General features: G+C 48.3%; 1 protein-coding gene across 4 annotated transcripts in view; it reads left to right on the top strand.

Annotated features, from left to right (window-relative positions):
• Positions 1–16717, top strand: part of LOC119437613 (choline transporter-like protein 4) — a 629795-nt gene that overhangs the window by 456641 nt on the left and 156437 nt on the right. For all 4 annotated transcript variants that reach the window (XM_037704613.2, XM_037704614.2, XM_049660742.1 and 1 more), the window contains one exon: positions 10551–10650. In XM_037704613.2, coding sequence (XP_037560541.1) covers positions 10551–10650 — 100 coding nt within the window. The remainder of the gene's footprint in view (positions 1–10550; positions 10651–16717) is intronic.

Here is a 16717-nt window from a genome sequence, read left to right as displayed (position 1 = left end):
ACTTTTCTTGTGGAGAACCAAGGTAGCTGTGGAATCCTTGTAGATATTTGCTAAGATATTCACGTATGCCTCTTGTACTCCTTGATTACGCAATGCCTCTATGACTGCTGGTATCTCTACTGAATCAAATGCCTTTTCATAATCTATGAAAGCCATATAGAGAGGTTGATTGTACTCCGCAGATTTCTCGATTACCTGATTGATGACATGGATATGATACATCGTAGAATATCCCTTCCTGAAGCCAGCCTGTTCTCTTCGTTGGCTGAAGTCAAGTGTTGTCCTGATTCTATTGGAAATTATCTTCGTGAATATTTTATATAATACCGAAAGCAAGCTAATGGGTCTGTAATTCTTCAGTTCTTTAACGTCTCCCTTCTTATGGATAAGTATAATGTTGGCGTTCTTCCAGCTCTCTGGTACACTTGAAGTTGTGAGGCATTGTGTATAAAGGGCCGCAAGCTTTTCAAGCATGATATCTCCTCCATCTTTGATTAAATCTACTGTTATTCCATCTTCTCCAGCCGCTTTTCCCCTGGTCATGTCTTTCAAGGCCCTTCTAACTTCATCGCTAGTTATAGAAGAAGCTTCTGTATCCGGTTCATCACTATTTCGAACGAAAGTACTTTGACTATTTTGAGAACTATTTTGAGCATCCGCCGCGGCTGTGGGAGGCAAGTGCTGCCACCGGGTACCTACCGGTAAAATAGGTACAAGCGCACTCCCAGCCTGGTGCTCGGCCATTATGGGACCTCAACGCTTGGAAAGGGGTGTTTGACCTCAACCCAAAGGTGCCCCCACCTCAATAGGTGCTTGGGGCGTCACATGGGAAATGACTGCCCATGGGAGCGGCCCAGACATCACTTTTTTTCCGTGCTCACGTTGGTTTCGACGGGAATTCAGGGCGCAGGCTCCTTTCCCAAGCGCATCACCCCTGAAGAAAGCCGAACGCCAGGCCGGGGCATGCTTGTACCCATTTGAACCAGTGGGTGCCCGGCGGCGGTGGGAATCGAACCCATAGCCTCCCGCAGCCGAGGCGGGCGCTCTACCACTAGGCCACGGCGGACAGAACGCCTGCGCAAATGAGCCATAACCTCTTCGCTGAACAGCGAGACTGAGGACCTGCTATCCAGCAACGCCACAACTGTCAGCCAACGATCGTGAGGGTGATGAAAGGCGCAGGCGTGGCGGACGAGTCAGTGCCAGCGTGACACGCCATTGGAGCCAGAAGCGTTTCACCACCATGCGCCCCTACGGACGTCGCCGGCGATAGGGAGCTCACCGGCGACTCGCGCCATTTGCCTATGGGTGAGAAAGCTCTTACGTCGGGTGGCCCTTAGTGCATGTTCGGGCAATATGGCCATGTTCATGACAATGGTAGCAGACAACGCCCGGGCCCAATTGAGTGGGCCTGGGTGCGTCTCGAGCGCTGGGCGGTTTTTCTTCGCTAGCCAAAGGGGCACCGCAATTGGATTTCCCCTCGTGCGCAGGGGCACGGGGTTCCCGTTCTCGTTGGCCATGCGGGGCAGAACAGCGCACCTGGACGTACGAGTACGGGTCGAGAGCATGATCAGAAAAGTCGCGCGCATCTCAGTACTCTCTCGTGGCCTTGTATTTTGGGGGATTACAGGGTGATGAGTCACCACCAGCCCACGCGCAATGAGGTTCGAGAGAGGCAGTTGGCGGTGGCGGCGGCCAGTAGGCTCTTGCTGCCAGTATGTCGCCCTGAATCCGCTTCGCATCGGAGGCCAACTCGTTTAGGTCACGATAACGGGCTCTCCGGAGTGCAGGTGAGTGGCGAAGGTTGGGTGGGCTTGACAAATGGCCCGCTCCACCTCCTCGGCGTCAGATGCCATAGGTCACTTACTAAGGTGTTATTGCGCAACAAAAGGACAAGGACGGCAGAGAAAAATACACACACCAAGCGCAAACTTTCAACTAAATTTATTGTGCCACTGAATCAGTTTATATGTGTCAGGCAGTATAGACTTCGCATGCACTTACATGAACTAAAAGGATTGCGTATTCGTGTAACATAGTTACGAGTCAAGTGATGCCGCCTCCAAGAAACTTAGTTCTTTTTCTGTGAGAGCCAGTGAAGGGAAACTGACACACTTATCACCCAGTTTTTCAATCATCTGCGCTTCAGTTATTTCCCGGATAAGCTGCGTCCTACCACGGGACACAATCATGCACTCGTCCTCGATAGGCTTGCAGCCATGATCGCGACAATGAATCGCCAAGAACCCACCGGTGCCATTTTTTACATTATTGTTGTGTTCGCGGAGCCGATCATTGAGACAACGCCCAGTTTGCCCGATGTATTGCTTTCCACATGAAAGCGGGGAGGTTGTACACCACGCGGTGAGCACACTCTACGAACTTTTTCCGGTGGTGCTTCGTGCACTTATCGGGCGGGGGGGCGGCATTTGGATCCGTCAACTTGCAAAGCTTGCTGAGCTTGTTGGGAGCAGAAAAAACTACTCTTACATTTGCCCTTTGGGCCATCTTTTTCAAGTTATGGGATATCCCGTGCATGTAAGGTACAACACTTACTTTGGGCCGTTTGCCGGGAGAGACATCGGCAACAGGTTTCGGCGTGCTGGGTCGCGCTTCTCGTAAAATGCGTTCCGCGACAGACACCTGCATCTGCTTGGGATATCCAGCCAGGGACAAACGTCGAGTTTGCTTCTCAAAACTTGCGTCCACTACATGGCAGCAAGATTTGCTAAGGGCATTCTTGAAGCACAAACTGATAATGGCCCGCTTAACAAGCTTAGAATGTGCGGACGTATATGGCAGAAGTGGCTTGTTTGCTCGCGGCTCATACAACCAACACGTGTGGCTATCCTGAAAGCTCAGGCGGAGATCAAGAAAGCGAATAGACCTCTCCACGGGCGACTCATGAGTGGTTTGAAGGGGAACTAGGCACTTTTGAAACGTTTCTAACGCTTTCTTTGTTTCCAGGATGAAGGCATCAGAAGAGCAGTCAATAAAAATGAGAAAATCATCAACATATCTAAATATCTCAAAAACTGCAGTGCCTTGCACTTTTAACGAAATGTCACGGTCTAAATAGGATAAAAACAGGTCACTAAGGATGGGAGCAATGCAGGAGCCGATACAAACTCCGCTCTTCTGCAAAAAACATTGGTTATCCCAAGTGATGAAAGTGGAATTAAGATAAAGCTGTAAAAGTTCTAAAAATTGACTACAAGAAATGCCGGCCTCGTTCTGGAAGGGCAGAACACCATACTCATCAATACATTGTTGAACACAGGCCAGTACGCTACTATGCGGCAAAGAATAATAGAGGTCCTTAACATCAATAGAGAACGCCTGAAGGCCACGGCCAGAATGTAACTTCAAAAAATCAATCACAGTGTCTGAGCTCTTAACAAGGAACGGGTCGCTGACAGGCAGGAGGCCTAACTTATCTTGTAAAAACACGGCCAAAGGCTTTTGCCAAGTATCACTTTCTGATACAATCACCCGTAAAGGGACATCGGGTTTATGCGTTTTGGCACTGAAGAAAACTTGTAGATGATTACGCTTGCTGTTTTCAATGGCCTTGGTCAATTTTTCTAGATTAAGTCTGTTGCACATGCGCTTTGCTTCCGCTTTTACCTTAGCTAGCGGCACCTCCCTATGACAGTTAAACGTGGCACTGATGGCTTCTAGGGCCTTGGCGTTGAAATCCTCAACAGGGAACACAGCAAAACCGCCTTCTTTATCAGCTGGAAGGACACACAGCGAATTGTCAATGAGTGAAGAGGCCACCCGATTCACCGATATCTTCGGCTTCGGTTGCTTACACCTTTGTAGTACAGCGACACCTTCCGATACGATGCGGCCTACCTCGTGTTCTGGGACAAGCCTTGAGACATCTCGAACGTAGGACAGAAGTTCTCTGGGGGGGCCTTTTGGTTTCGATAGCAAACTTCGGCCCGAGAGATAGGACCTCTCGAATCTTTTCAGGCAAAGCAAGAGACTCTGGAACATGGACGTGGTTCTGCGGGGCCGACCGCTTTTGTGGCTGCAGTTCTCGGAGTCTCCGTAGTTGCAGCTGCCATAGGTACTCAATTGTCTGGTCCGTCAACCGAAAGAACTCACGATGCAGACGATTAGCTGCGAGACGCCCTGCACCGCTCTGGAGTTGTACCAAAAGATACTGCCTGTAGAGTCGCGCCTGGTGGTTCCACTCGGACCGCAGGATCCTGCAAACTCTGGTGGTGTGTCCCGCCGAAGGAAGAAAGCCTCCGAACAAGGAAATCAAGTCCGGGGGGATGATCTTCATACGTAGACAAAAGGAGAGCGTGCGTGCTTTGCAAACAATTATGGCAATGAGGGATACAGTGGCACAGGGATTACGAAGAACATTTAGAAAAGGGCCCGTTGAACTAGAAATGAACTTAACCACGTCCATGTTCCAGAGTCTCTTGCTTTGCCTGAAAAGATTCGAGAGGTCCTATCTCTCGGGCCGAAGTTTGCTATCGAAACCAAAAGGCCCCCCAGAGAACTTCTGTCCTACGTTCGAGATGTCTCAAGGCTTGTCCCAGAACACGAGGTAGGCCGCATCGTATCGGAAGGTGTCGCTGTACTACAAAGGTGTAAGCAACCGAAGCCGAAGATATCGGTGAATCGGGTGGCCTCTTCACTCATTGACAATTCGCTGTGTGTCCTTCCAGCTGATAATGAAGGCGGTTTTGCTGTGTTCCCTGTTGAGGATTTCAACGCCAAGGCCCTAGAAGCCATCAGTGCCACGTTTAACTGTCATAGGGAGGTGCCGCTAGCTAAGGTAAAAGCGGAAGCAAAGCGCATGTGCAACAGACTTAATCTACAAAAATTGACCAAGGCCATTGAAAACAGCAAGCGTAATCATCTACAAGTTTTCTTCAGTGCCAAAACGCATAAACCCGATGTCCCTTTACGGGTGATTGTATCAGAAAGTGATACTTGGCAAAAGCCTTTGGCCGTGTTTTTACAAGATAAGTTGGGCCTCCTGCCTGTCAGCGACCCATTCCTTGTTAAGAGCTCAGACACTGTGATTGATTTTTTGAACTTACATTCTGGCCGTGGCCTTCAGGCGTTCTCTATTGATGTTAAGGACCTCTATTATTCTTTGCCGCATAGTAGCGTACTGGCCTGTGTTCAACAATGTATTGATGAGTATGGTGTTGTGCCCTTCCAGAACGAGGCCGGCATTTCTTGTAGTCAATTTTTAGAACTTTTACAGCTTTATCTTAATTCCACTTTCATCACTTGGGATAACCAATGTTTTTTTGCAGAAGAGCGGAGTTTGTATCGGCTCCTGCATTGCTCCCATCCTTAGTGACCTGTTTTTATCCTATTTAGACCGTGACATTTCGTTAAAAGTGCAAGGCACTGCAGTTTTTGAGATATTTAGATATGTTGATGATTTTCTCATTTTTATTGACTGCTCTTCTGATGCCTTCATCCTGGAAACAAAGAAAGCGTTAGAAACGTTTCAAAAGTGCCTAGTTCCCCTTCAAACCACTCATGAGTCGCCCGTGGAGAGGTCTATTCGCTTTCTTGATCTCCGCCTGAGCTTTCAGGATAGCCACACGTGTTGGTCGTATGAGCCGCGAGCAAACAAGCCACTTCTGCCATATACGTCCGCACATTCTAAGCTTGTTAAGCGGGCCATTATCAGTTTGTGCTTCAAGAATGCCCTTAGCAAATCTTGCTGCCATGTAGTGGACGCAAGTTTTGAGAAGCAAACTCGACGTTTGTCCCTGGCTGGATATCCCAAGCAGATGAAGGTGTCTGTCGCGGAACGCATTTTACGAGAAGCGCGACCCAGCACGTCGAAACCTGTTGCCGATGTCTCTCCCGGCAAACGGCCCAAAGTAAGTGTTGTACCTTACATGCACGGGATATCCCATAACTTGAAAAAGATGGCCCAAAGGGCAAATGTAATAGTAGTTTTTTCTGCTCCCAACAAGCTCGGCAAGCTTTGCAAGTTGACGGATCCAAATGCCGCCCCCCCCGCCCGATAAGTGCATGAAGCACCACCGAAAAAAGTTCGTAGAGTGTGCTCACCGCGTGGTGTACAACCTCCCGCTTTCATGTGGAAAGCAATACATCGGGCAAACTGGGCGTTGTCTCAATGATCGGCTCTGCGAACACCGCAATAATGTAAAAAATGGCACCGGTGGGTTCTTGGCGATTCATTGTCGCGATCATGGCTGCAAGCCTATCAAGGACGAGTGCATGATTGTGTCCCGTGGTAGGACGCAGCTTATCCGGGAAATAACTGAAGCGCAGATGATTGAAAAACTGGGTGATAAGTGTGTCAGTTTCCCTTCACTGGCTCTCACAGAAAAAGAACCAAGTTTCTTGGAGGCGGCATCACTTGACTCGTAACTATGTTACACAAATACGCAATCCTTTTAGTTCATGTAAGTGCATGCGCAGTCTATACTGCCTGACACATATAAACTGATTCAGTGGCACAATAAATTTAGTTGAAATTTTGCACTTGGTGTGTGTATTTTTCTCTGCCGTCCTTGTCCTTTTGTTGCGCAATAACACCTTAGTAATGGACTACCAACTTGCCCGCAATGCTGCCCTCATTAAATGCCATAGGGTCAGCAAAAAGATAGAGCTCCTGCATAGCCTGACATACTCGAGCAGAGATTCATCGGGGTGTTGGGTCCGAAGCTCTAGCTCTCGAAGCATGTGGCGCTCATAGTCAGGAGGGTGGAATTCGCTGCGGAAAAGCTTCCTAAACTCCTCCATCGAACGAGCTTGGTGGCCGACAAGCCGGTACCACTGTGCTGCGTGGGCTGTTAGCAAGACGGGCAATACTGTCCCTAGCGTCGCGCTGTCGTCCATCCGCATTATCTGTTGATAGTGGTGCGGTGCCTCGAGGCACTCCGTGGCAGTTATGTGGTCCGAATAACCGCCGTACTCTGGGAGAGGTAGCCTTAGGCTGCTCGGCACACCTGGCTGAGAGGGGACTGGAGGTCTTCCTTTAGAGCACAAGGCTGTGAGGGCACCGCTTCCAACAGAATTTGGAGAAGCTGAGCTGCTGCAGTGTGCAGCAGCGTTTGCTCCGTGTCAGGCTCGTCGGTCTAAGAAGGGCCAACCTGCGCCTGTTCTCCAAAATGCACGCCTGACCCTTAGGGGCCAGTTAACGGCATGGAGGAGAGCTGGGTTGCCGCTCCGACAGGTGCATGAGGCTTCACGCAACCATTGAATGGATCGACAGCTGAGTGGGGTGGCTCACGCATGTCGAAAATGTCGGTCAGCTGCGCATGAGGCAAGTGGTAGTCAGAAGACTTTGTCAGCTGAGGGGGGCGACTCGCGCTCAACATTGCCTCCCAGCTGCGCTCGGGACAAGGAGAGGCCAGCAAGTGGTTTTGCACCAACAGCGAGGCAGGGAGGCTCAGCTGCAGTGCACGGGACACCGAACTGTGCTCGGGACAAAGGAGCTCGCGCCTACGGCAGAGCGGGAAGGCTGCAAGTATTCATCCGACAAAGGCGCTCGGGACAAAGGTAGGCTAGCGAGTGTATGCGTGCCAGCATCTAAGTGGGGTGGCTCCGGTGCGACACCAGCCTGTGCTTGGGGCAGGGAAAGGCCCGCGAACGCACCGGCAGAGCGGTGTGGCTCCGACGCGCACATGGTGCAGTGAACGACGCTCGGGACAAAGGAAGGCCAGCGAGCGTATTCGTGCCGGCATCTAAACAGGGTGGCTCTGTTGTGGCACACAGGGTACTATACTGCGCTCGGGACAAAAAGGGGCCATCGAGCAAGAACAGCACGTCAGAGGGGCTAGTAGGCACTTGCTCCTGTTCAACTTCACTAGTGTCCGTGCTAGGGGTACCGAAACCGCAGTGACGGAAACAATTCGCTTTTGTTTCGGTTGTGACCTGACTCCAGGCGTGCACAAGCATGTGCAGGGCGGTGAGCAGAGTCACAATGTAGGCCTTGTCATTGTCGGAGCGCAGGACCTTCTTTTCGAGAATGTGGCATCTATAAAAACTTTTCGAATTTTTTATAATGCATTGGTCCATAGGCTAGAGAGCCACAGTGGTATTCGCCTGAAGAAAAGCCAGCTCAATAACTCTCAATTCAATGTCGACCTTGTGCGCCGAGCAGTTGTCAACGAGGAGGAGAACATGCCTCTTGCCGAGCTCTAATTTTCGGTCTAGCTTCCTCAGCCACTGCTTGAAAAGCTCACCCGTCATCCACGCCTTCTTACTTGCAGCATAGTTGGCCAGCAGCATGCGGATGTTCTTAAACATCTATGTTTCTGTGACTTCCCTATCACAAATAGGGGGAGCTTCTTTGTACCGGTCATGTTGGCCCCGAGCAACACCATCGCGCGCTCTTTGCTGCGCTTGCCGCCTGCGCACACATCCCCCTTGTATGTGATCGTTTTGTCGGATAAATGTTTTAAAAAATAAAGCGGTCTCGTCGGCGTTAAAAACATTGGTTGGTGCGTACCTGTTCAGGGGGTCTCACAGAGCACCATTTCGCCACACAGTACAGGTTTCTGTGTCTATGGTTTTGGCTTTGCCGCACACGCTACGGAAAATGAGGTCGTGCCTATCTCTTAATCGGTGAAACCATCCGTCTGAAGCGGTGAAGTCGGAGATGTTCGGGTGCTGCACGAAATCGGCTGCCTTCGCTACGATGATGGGGCCACTCAACAGGATGTTGTGGCTTCGTTTTTCTTTAATCCTTGTGAGCGACGCTGTCTCCAGGTCCGGGTGCTTAGCTGTACAAAGCCTTTTTCAGTCCTTGGCGAAAGTCAGCCGCGTAGCCGTCCTCAATCATCTTTTTGCTCCGTACTGTGTGCTTCTCGGTATTTTGTGTTTCTTGGCAATTTCGTTCTTGCTCAGCTTTCCTGCATCCACTTCCCGCAGGATTTCCAATTTCTCCTTCAACGGCGTGGTACTTGCCATGTGACGACATAGCGGCACGTGAGCAGTCTCCAATGGATCATCTCACTAGACGCACAACAAAAGAAAGAAATGGCGCAGCTTCCGCACATTTAACCGTTGCACTGGGGAGAGTGTGGTCGACTTGGGGTTGCCACCGAACTCGCTGCGTATTCCACTGTCCATGATGATGCGGCAGAGCATTTGCGAATAGTGAACGCAAGTGCTGGCCCCTAAAAACATGCGATGCTGATAGTGATAGGTATGTTGCACCGTCTGTCGCTTAACATCAGAGACTGCGAAGCCGGCTACGGCAGTGCACAGTTCGAATTATCTGCGGCAGACCAGATTAGCGTTCAAATGAACAAGCTTTTCAATACATAGGGCTTTATGGAGCATGGCCAGACCGCACCACTTAGTTCGAATTATTCGAAACTTGAATTAACAAGCTTTTACTGCACCACCCTTAGCATGACTGCACGCTATCAACAAAAGGTGACTACCTAAAGCATCATTGCTCATCTAAAACTAACTGCTAAATATCAGAGAATTTATTCCACGCAGCGAAATGTTCAAGCACTCTTTTTTTCATTTGCAATAAAAACATGGAACAAGCTGCCGTGTATATCTGTGCAATCTGTAGATTCATTTGGGGCAAGCACAGAAGATTGCGAAGCCGATAACACAAGTGCTGTGGTATGAGCTCTGTGCATTTAAGTGTCTTCTTACACATTTAAATGTCCCCTATTTGTTTTTGTGCATCTCTAGTGTATGTGTACTTACTTGCCTCAAAACTAGATTTTGTTGAAAGCTCAGTCATTTTGTTCTTGTTGTGCAGTGCTTGTGCTTCCATAGTTTTTACATTCGATGTGTTGAGTGCATTTTTGCAGATATGTTTCTCACATGCCTTGATTCTGCACAAGTTTTTGACATGTTCCGCCAGTGAGCGTGGTGGTTTTTCGCTTGTCGGCAAATACTTACTTTGTCTTTTCCTCCCACTCCTCTCAGGGCCTGAGAAAGCTCAGAGTAGTAATAAATTTCAGCAATCCACAAAGTCACAATTCAATGGGGTGAAAAAGCTATTCACTTAATATGGTGTTTTTCACTGGTCGATCTGGAGCAGGTTCACGCTTTCCACTGGTTGTTTTGTATGAACTTGCTCCACACGAGATCGCGCTCACTTGCTCCGCTGCTGAGGCATGGATCTGGAGGGAAATAGGATGAGAAGCATAAGTCACTTCCATCTTCATGTAAAGTCAGTATGCAACATCGCTGTGGGACGGTGACTTTGGTTGCCTGGAAACGTGCAGAGCGGAAGTCGGACATAATTTCTGGAACCGATTTCTGTGACGTGTGTCCAAAAACTTCTGGTATGATCGCCTGTGGAGCATTTTTTCTCTCCACTGGCAGATTAGGATTAGTGCAATCCGAGCACTTGCTCCAGGATATTGGCGGCTGCTCCAAGTAGACCAGTGAAGTTGTTGCATAGTTTCAGACTATGCACCATGGCATTCGTTCTGCCTCCTTTTTTTTTCACGGGTTTTACACTTTTCACTACAGTACATCTGATCGCCCAGTGGGAAACACCATTCGATAATTAGTGTTGAATGTTCCTGCCTAATTTTTCTCTCTCTCTGCAGGCATTGTGTCGGTTGTGATCCTGATTGTGCTGTTGCTTCTGCTGATCTTCTTGCGAAAGCGTATCGTCATTGCCATTGCTCTAATCAAAGAAGCCAGCCGGTAAGTTGTGCCATGGACGACATTTGGTCTAAGCTCATTGCAAATAGATTTGAATCTCCTAACGCTTTTGTCATGGTGAAAAGCAGCAGAAATTTAACACGGACGGACATAAGAAACACACAGGTGAGGGCTGGTTTGGTCACTGAATTGGGCAAGCAAATTCAGCACATTGGCAATACTGCGTTGTTGGCAAATTTTGTAACATCATTGCCAGCATGGCAAATGAACTTAATTATAAGTATGACTTTTAGGTAGTACTCAAATTAGCAAGCAAAGTGGTCCAAGTTGCTAATTTCTCTGGGTTGGTTAACTCTCAAAGCGTTTAGTCTCTCTTCACATTACTCGCAAGTCAGCATTCCGGAGAAATTTTAAAGCTGTGTATGCATTCCAGGTGCCATGGAAAATTTTACAAGTGCTGTCTTAAAATTTTCCATCGGGTACTGACATGAATTTTAGAATTGTTGCCCTAAACATTTCTGCTTGGAACTTATACAGGAGACACTTTAGACTGACTTTCACTTTAGACACTTTAGAAGACTTTCTTTAAAGCTCATGGCCATAGCACCCTTATAGGCGCCTTAATCTCCTGACATGTGGCTGTCCAACGGCCCATCGTGTGCCCTTTTTGTTATTACGACAAAATTGGCAGCAATGTGGAAATCAGTCAGCTAGCAAAAAAAAATAGGAAAGAAAAAGAAATGTTGTTGCATCTGTACATGTGCAAGATTTATGAGAAAAAGTATGATATACAGTGTGACGTGCTGTTGTGGCCGTCGGTTTCTATGGGTTCCAGGGTGGCATAAGACGCATCCAGACACAGTGGAGACCTGGAAGGGACAGCCCGACCCTTCTTCTTTATTGCTCGAGCCCCCCTTGCAAGCGCGAGCTCAGCACCGATCTTTGTTGTTTTCTCGGCGCCAAGGCACAAGACACGTACACACCAAGCGTCGCCTGCTTTCGCTCGGGACATGGCCGGGTTTGGAGACAAGTCGTCCCGACTGCATACAACGCTAAAAACACAACACATAACATTCCCAATGGTAAAACAGGATTTAGCTAAAACATAAGCAAACTTAAACAGCAATCATATAACAGCAACTATTTACAAGGGCATGCTTTGTCGTCCCATTTTCGCACACGGAAATAAATGTAATCACTGGCACTATACTGCACCACACACTTCATTGCATCCACACGGCGTCAGACACATGTAAAGCTTAGTCCAAAGCACGAGGTTGTTCCATCTCGGCAATTGGGCTCAGGTAGGGCTTCAATTTCTCCATATGCACAGTGTCCGTTCCCATGTTATCGGCAAGTTCGATCTCGTAGTTCACGGGAGACAGTCTGTTCACTACCTTGTGAAGGCCGTTGTACCATGTGGTCGATTTAACACCGGTCGGTGGAGCCTTAAGAAGCACTAGTTGTCCTCTTTCGAACACAAGGTCCTTGCGGTGCTTGTTGAAGTAGTCCTTCTGTTTTTCTTTTGCCAGTCTGATGTACGCGGCCGCAAGTTCTCTAGCTTTTCGCAGTCTTTTGCTCACAACAGCGCCATAACTGGAATCTTCTTTCAGTTGAAGTTCTCGGCAGCTGTAAACAACGTCTAGTGGAAGCACTGGATCTCTACCATAAACTAAAAAGAATGTAGTTTGGCAAACCGTGTCCTGGTACCCGGTGTTGTAGCAAAATACAACATACGGAAGTACATCAGCCCACTTTTCTCCTCCGGCGGTAGTCATGGCAATCATCTGCTTGATAGTCTTCTTAGCCCTTTCGCACAAGCCATTTGCTGCAGGATGATGTGCGGTAGCTGCCACTAGTGGCAGCATGTGTTACGCCACGATGTTTGAGGTGAGCTTCAGTAGAGCGTGCCATCATTTGAGTATTGCGGTCTGTAATAATCGTGGCTAGGCATCCGTGCTTCAAGACAATTCTGCACTCAATGAACTTTTGAACTGTCGTGGCTTCTATATTCCTCAAGGGTTATGCCTCAACAAACTTTGTGAGGTAGTTGATGGCTGCGATGATATATTTATATCCTCTAGAGCAGGGGTTCTCAAGCATGTTTGCTCCAGGGAACACTGCTAACATCAGAGGTGGTCATAGCGCTAGAAGACACGGACAAGAACGAGAGAACAGGACGAGCGCTAACTTTCAACTGAGTGTTTATTTCGAGAAACAACCGTATTTGTAGGCCCGCATACAGAAAAGGCCCAATCATCTCACATGAAAACCAGCCGCATCCAGGAACGCAAATTCATGTGTAGTCAGCGCAACTGAAGGGGTGCTGATGCAGCTATCACCGGCCCTCGCTATCAGAGTGGCTTCAACAACCTCTCGCGTAACTTTATCTACATTTCTATACAAAACGGAACACTCATTGAACAAGGGTTTGCACCCACAATCACTGCAATGCACAGAAACATGACCATCTCGGTATCGGTTCAATTTTTGTTTGTGTTCTCTTAACCTATCATTCAGGCACCTCCCAGGCTGCCCAATGTAAACTTTCCCGCACGATAATGGAAGGCGATACACAACATTCTATACGCACGACACGAAAGGGGTCTGATGATTCTTTTTACAACCTCCGCGTTTCTTGGCAAACGGATCAGTGGCACTGCATAAGCTTAGCAATTTCTGCGGAGCGGAAAATATTACATCTACTTCAACCTTTCGTCCAATCTTCTTTAGAGCGTGTGATACGCTATGCATATATGGCACAACAACCTTTTTCATGTTGTCACTACTGCTCACGTGCGTGCCATTCTGTTTCTTTAGCTTCCTTAACGCACTTTCTGCGACTTATATAAGTACATGGTTAGGGTATCCTGCGTCCAATAGACATTCTTTTTGTATGTCAAAGCTGCTAGACATTTTATGGGGGCATGATTTGCGGAACGCGTTGTCAAGACACAGATTAGCGATTGCTCTTTTCACCAGTTTAGAATGTGATGAATGATGCGGAAGCAGCATCTTATTGTCACGAGGATGATATTCCCAACAAATATGATGATCGAACAGAAAAATTTTAAGTCTAAAAAATTGATGGAATTATTGACTGGTAGTTCATGTGTTATTTCGAGATTGTCAAGGCAGAAATTGCTTAGCTTATGTAGTGCCACTCATCCGTTTGCCAAGAAATGCGGAGGTTGTAAAAAGAATCATTAGAGCCCTTTTGTGTCATGCGTAAAGAATGTTGTGTATCGCCTTCCGTTATCGTGCGGGAAAGTTTACATTGGGCAGTCTGGGAGGTGCCTGAATGATAGGTTAAGAGAACACAAACAAAAATTAAACCGATACTGAGATGGTCATGTTTCTGTGCATTGCAGTGATTGTGGGTGCAAACCTTTGTTCATTGAGTGTTCCGTTTTGTATAGAAATGTAGATAAAGTTACGTGAGAGGTTGTTGAAGCCACTCTGATAGCGAGGGCCGGTGATAGCTGCATCAGCTCCCCTTCAGTTGCGCTGACTACAAATGAATTTGCGCTCCTGGATGCGGCTGGTTTTCATGTGAGATGATTGGGCCTTTTCTGTATGCGGGCCTACAAATACGGTTGTTTCTCGAAATAAACACTCAGTTGAAAGTTAGCGCTCGTCCTGTTCTCTCGTTCTTGTCCGGGTCTTCTAGCGCTATGACCACCTCTGATGTATCTAACCAACTAGCCCAAAAAGCCATACTTGTAAACCCTGCTAAGCTCCATGAAGCGCCAAGGAACCCCCTCCCCCCGAATTAACCGAATTAAAATGTCCTAATTAACCGAATGTCGAATTATCGAGAGTATCAAGAAAACAATAAACAAATGCTTAACTACGTCAAACGCTTTTATTTACTCAATGAATCAGCAAATCCTGTTAATATTTAGCACAAGACCAGTGCGGAAGCTGAAATTCTCGTCATCTCATGACTGATTATCGCTAGCAGCGGCGAAGGCCTCGCGCGCGTACATCCCGTTCATTTTTTCGCCAGTCAACTGCTCGCCAACAAATTGACCGTCCATCGCGTTGTATCCGGTGCTCTTATCTTCAACAGCTTTGCACTGAGTCAAAGCAAAACTACTGCTTGCCGCAACCACGGCCGCTATCAACGTGATCATGGACGGCGACCTTGTGGTTCAGAAGGCAGGCAGCCGACGCACGCACCATGTCAAAACGAAACTACCGCTGCAAGAAGTGTGGACGAAACCACGATCGCTATCGACGCGATAGGGGCAGGATGTTACAGTGTTATTATGTTGTACTGGAGGGCGCCACGGGTGGCCCCTAGTTTGTATATATTCCCACCACTAATCGATTAAAGGGATCTTCGTTTGGCTACTGTCGTCGTACTTGCCTGCGCTGGCTGCCGCTCTGCAGGGCCAGTCGGAGATACAACAGATGGCGACGAGGATGGGATGGGATATTCCTTGCAACTTACCCCACGTACGGATGTTCATGTAGTGGACCGCCTGGCATCATCATCCATGCGACGGGAGCACTCTGCGGTCTCTAGAGCGGTACTAGACCAGCCACCAACCACCTCAAGAATTTGTTGACGCTCAGCTCCCCGAGGCATATGGCAAGTTCTTGAACGTGCAGAGCCAGAACAAGAACGTGCAACAAGTCTGGCAAGTTGGGTCATTTCGAACGTATGTGCAGAAGCCTAGAAGAGCCAAGGCAATCGCTAGCCATTCGAGAGGTCACTGACGAAGAGGATATTCAAGTCATGACAGTTCTTCACCTTGGTCGACGGCATACAACAGGAATACACGTAGATGTGTGCAAGTGCACGCTGTCACTATTTCACTTCTAGTGGACACTGGCTCTGCGGTCTCAATTTTGTCTGCAACTACATACAAGAATCTGAAGGCTTCGACTTCGTTGTGATTGTCTTCCGCCACCCTCTTCGATTTTTCACGCAATCGCATCGCCGTTCAGGGATGTTTCGACACTGCCGTTGTGTTCCGCGACCGCCAGGCAGATGTGCTCTTCCATGTCGTACCTCAAGGCACGGACATCCTGGGGTTGGATGCCATCATCGCCCTGCGTCTGCAAATTGATGGCAGGTTCGTTACCTGCATGACATCTCCGCAGGTGCCGCAGGGCATTCCAAATGATTTATACACCGAATTTGCACACTTGTTCGATGGGAAGCTAGGTCTAGCTAGGAACTTTATTCACAATGTGCGAGTTCGTGAAGGTGTAACCCCGGTTATCGCAAAATTGCGACGATTACCGTTGGCAGTAAGGGACCAAGTGGCCGATGAACTGAAGTGTCTTGAACGCGTGGGTGTCATTGAAAAAATTGATAATTCTGAATGGGTCTCACCGCTTGTCGTTGTGCGGAAAAAGGACGGGTCCATACGCTTATGCATTGACCTACGCGAGCCTAACAAGGCGATTGTTGTCGATAAATTCCCGCTGCCGCACACAGAAGAGCTCCTCAATAAGCTGCATGGTGCAAAGTACTTTTCGAGATTGGATTTAGCTGCAGCGTACCACCAAGTTCCATTGAGTGCAGAAAGCAGAGATTTAACAGCGTTTATTACGGAACAAGGACTGTACCGATTTCAGCGTGTGTGTTTCGGACTTGCTTCAGCACCGTCAGCTTTCCAAAAAATGATGACTACAATTTTGCAATCATGCAGAAACACCTTCTGCTACATTGATGACGTTATTGTATTTGGCAGTTCGCTTGACGAACATAGCGGAAAACTCAGGCAAGTTTTTCGGTGCATCAGCGATAACGGGCTGAAGCTAAATCACAAGTGTATTTTCGGTGTGGGCGAACTTCCATTTCTTGGTCATATCGTGAGTGATAGGGGCATGCAGCCACTGCAGAGCAACATTGATGCCATCCTGAATGCGCCTGCGCCGACAGACAAGGCAACGTTCTGCTCCTTTCTTGGAATGACTGGCTATTATGCTAAGTTCATTCCACGATACGCCGAGATGGTCGACCCTCTCCGCGAGTTGCTGTGGACGGACTCTGAGTTCAAGTGGGATTCAAAGTGCCAAACTTGTTTTGACGAAGTGCGTCGTTTCTTGTCGGGCAGATGCTTGCAGCTGTTTGACCCTGCCCTGCAGACCA

Source organism: Dermacentor silvarum, chromosome 1 (genome assembly GCF_013339745.2).
Source record: "Dermacentor silvarum isolate Dsil-2018 chromosome 1, BIME_Dsil_1.4, whole genome shotgun sequence".
Lineage (NCBI taxonomy): Eukaryota > Metazoa > Arthropoda > Arachnida > Ixodida > Ixodidae > Dermacentor > Dermacentor silvarum.
This window is presented reverse-complemented; position numbering and strand designations above follow the sequence as displayed.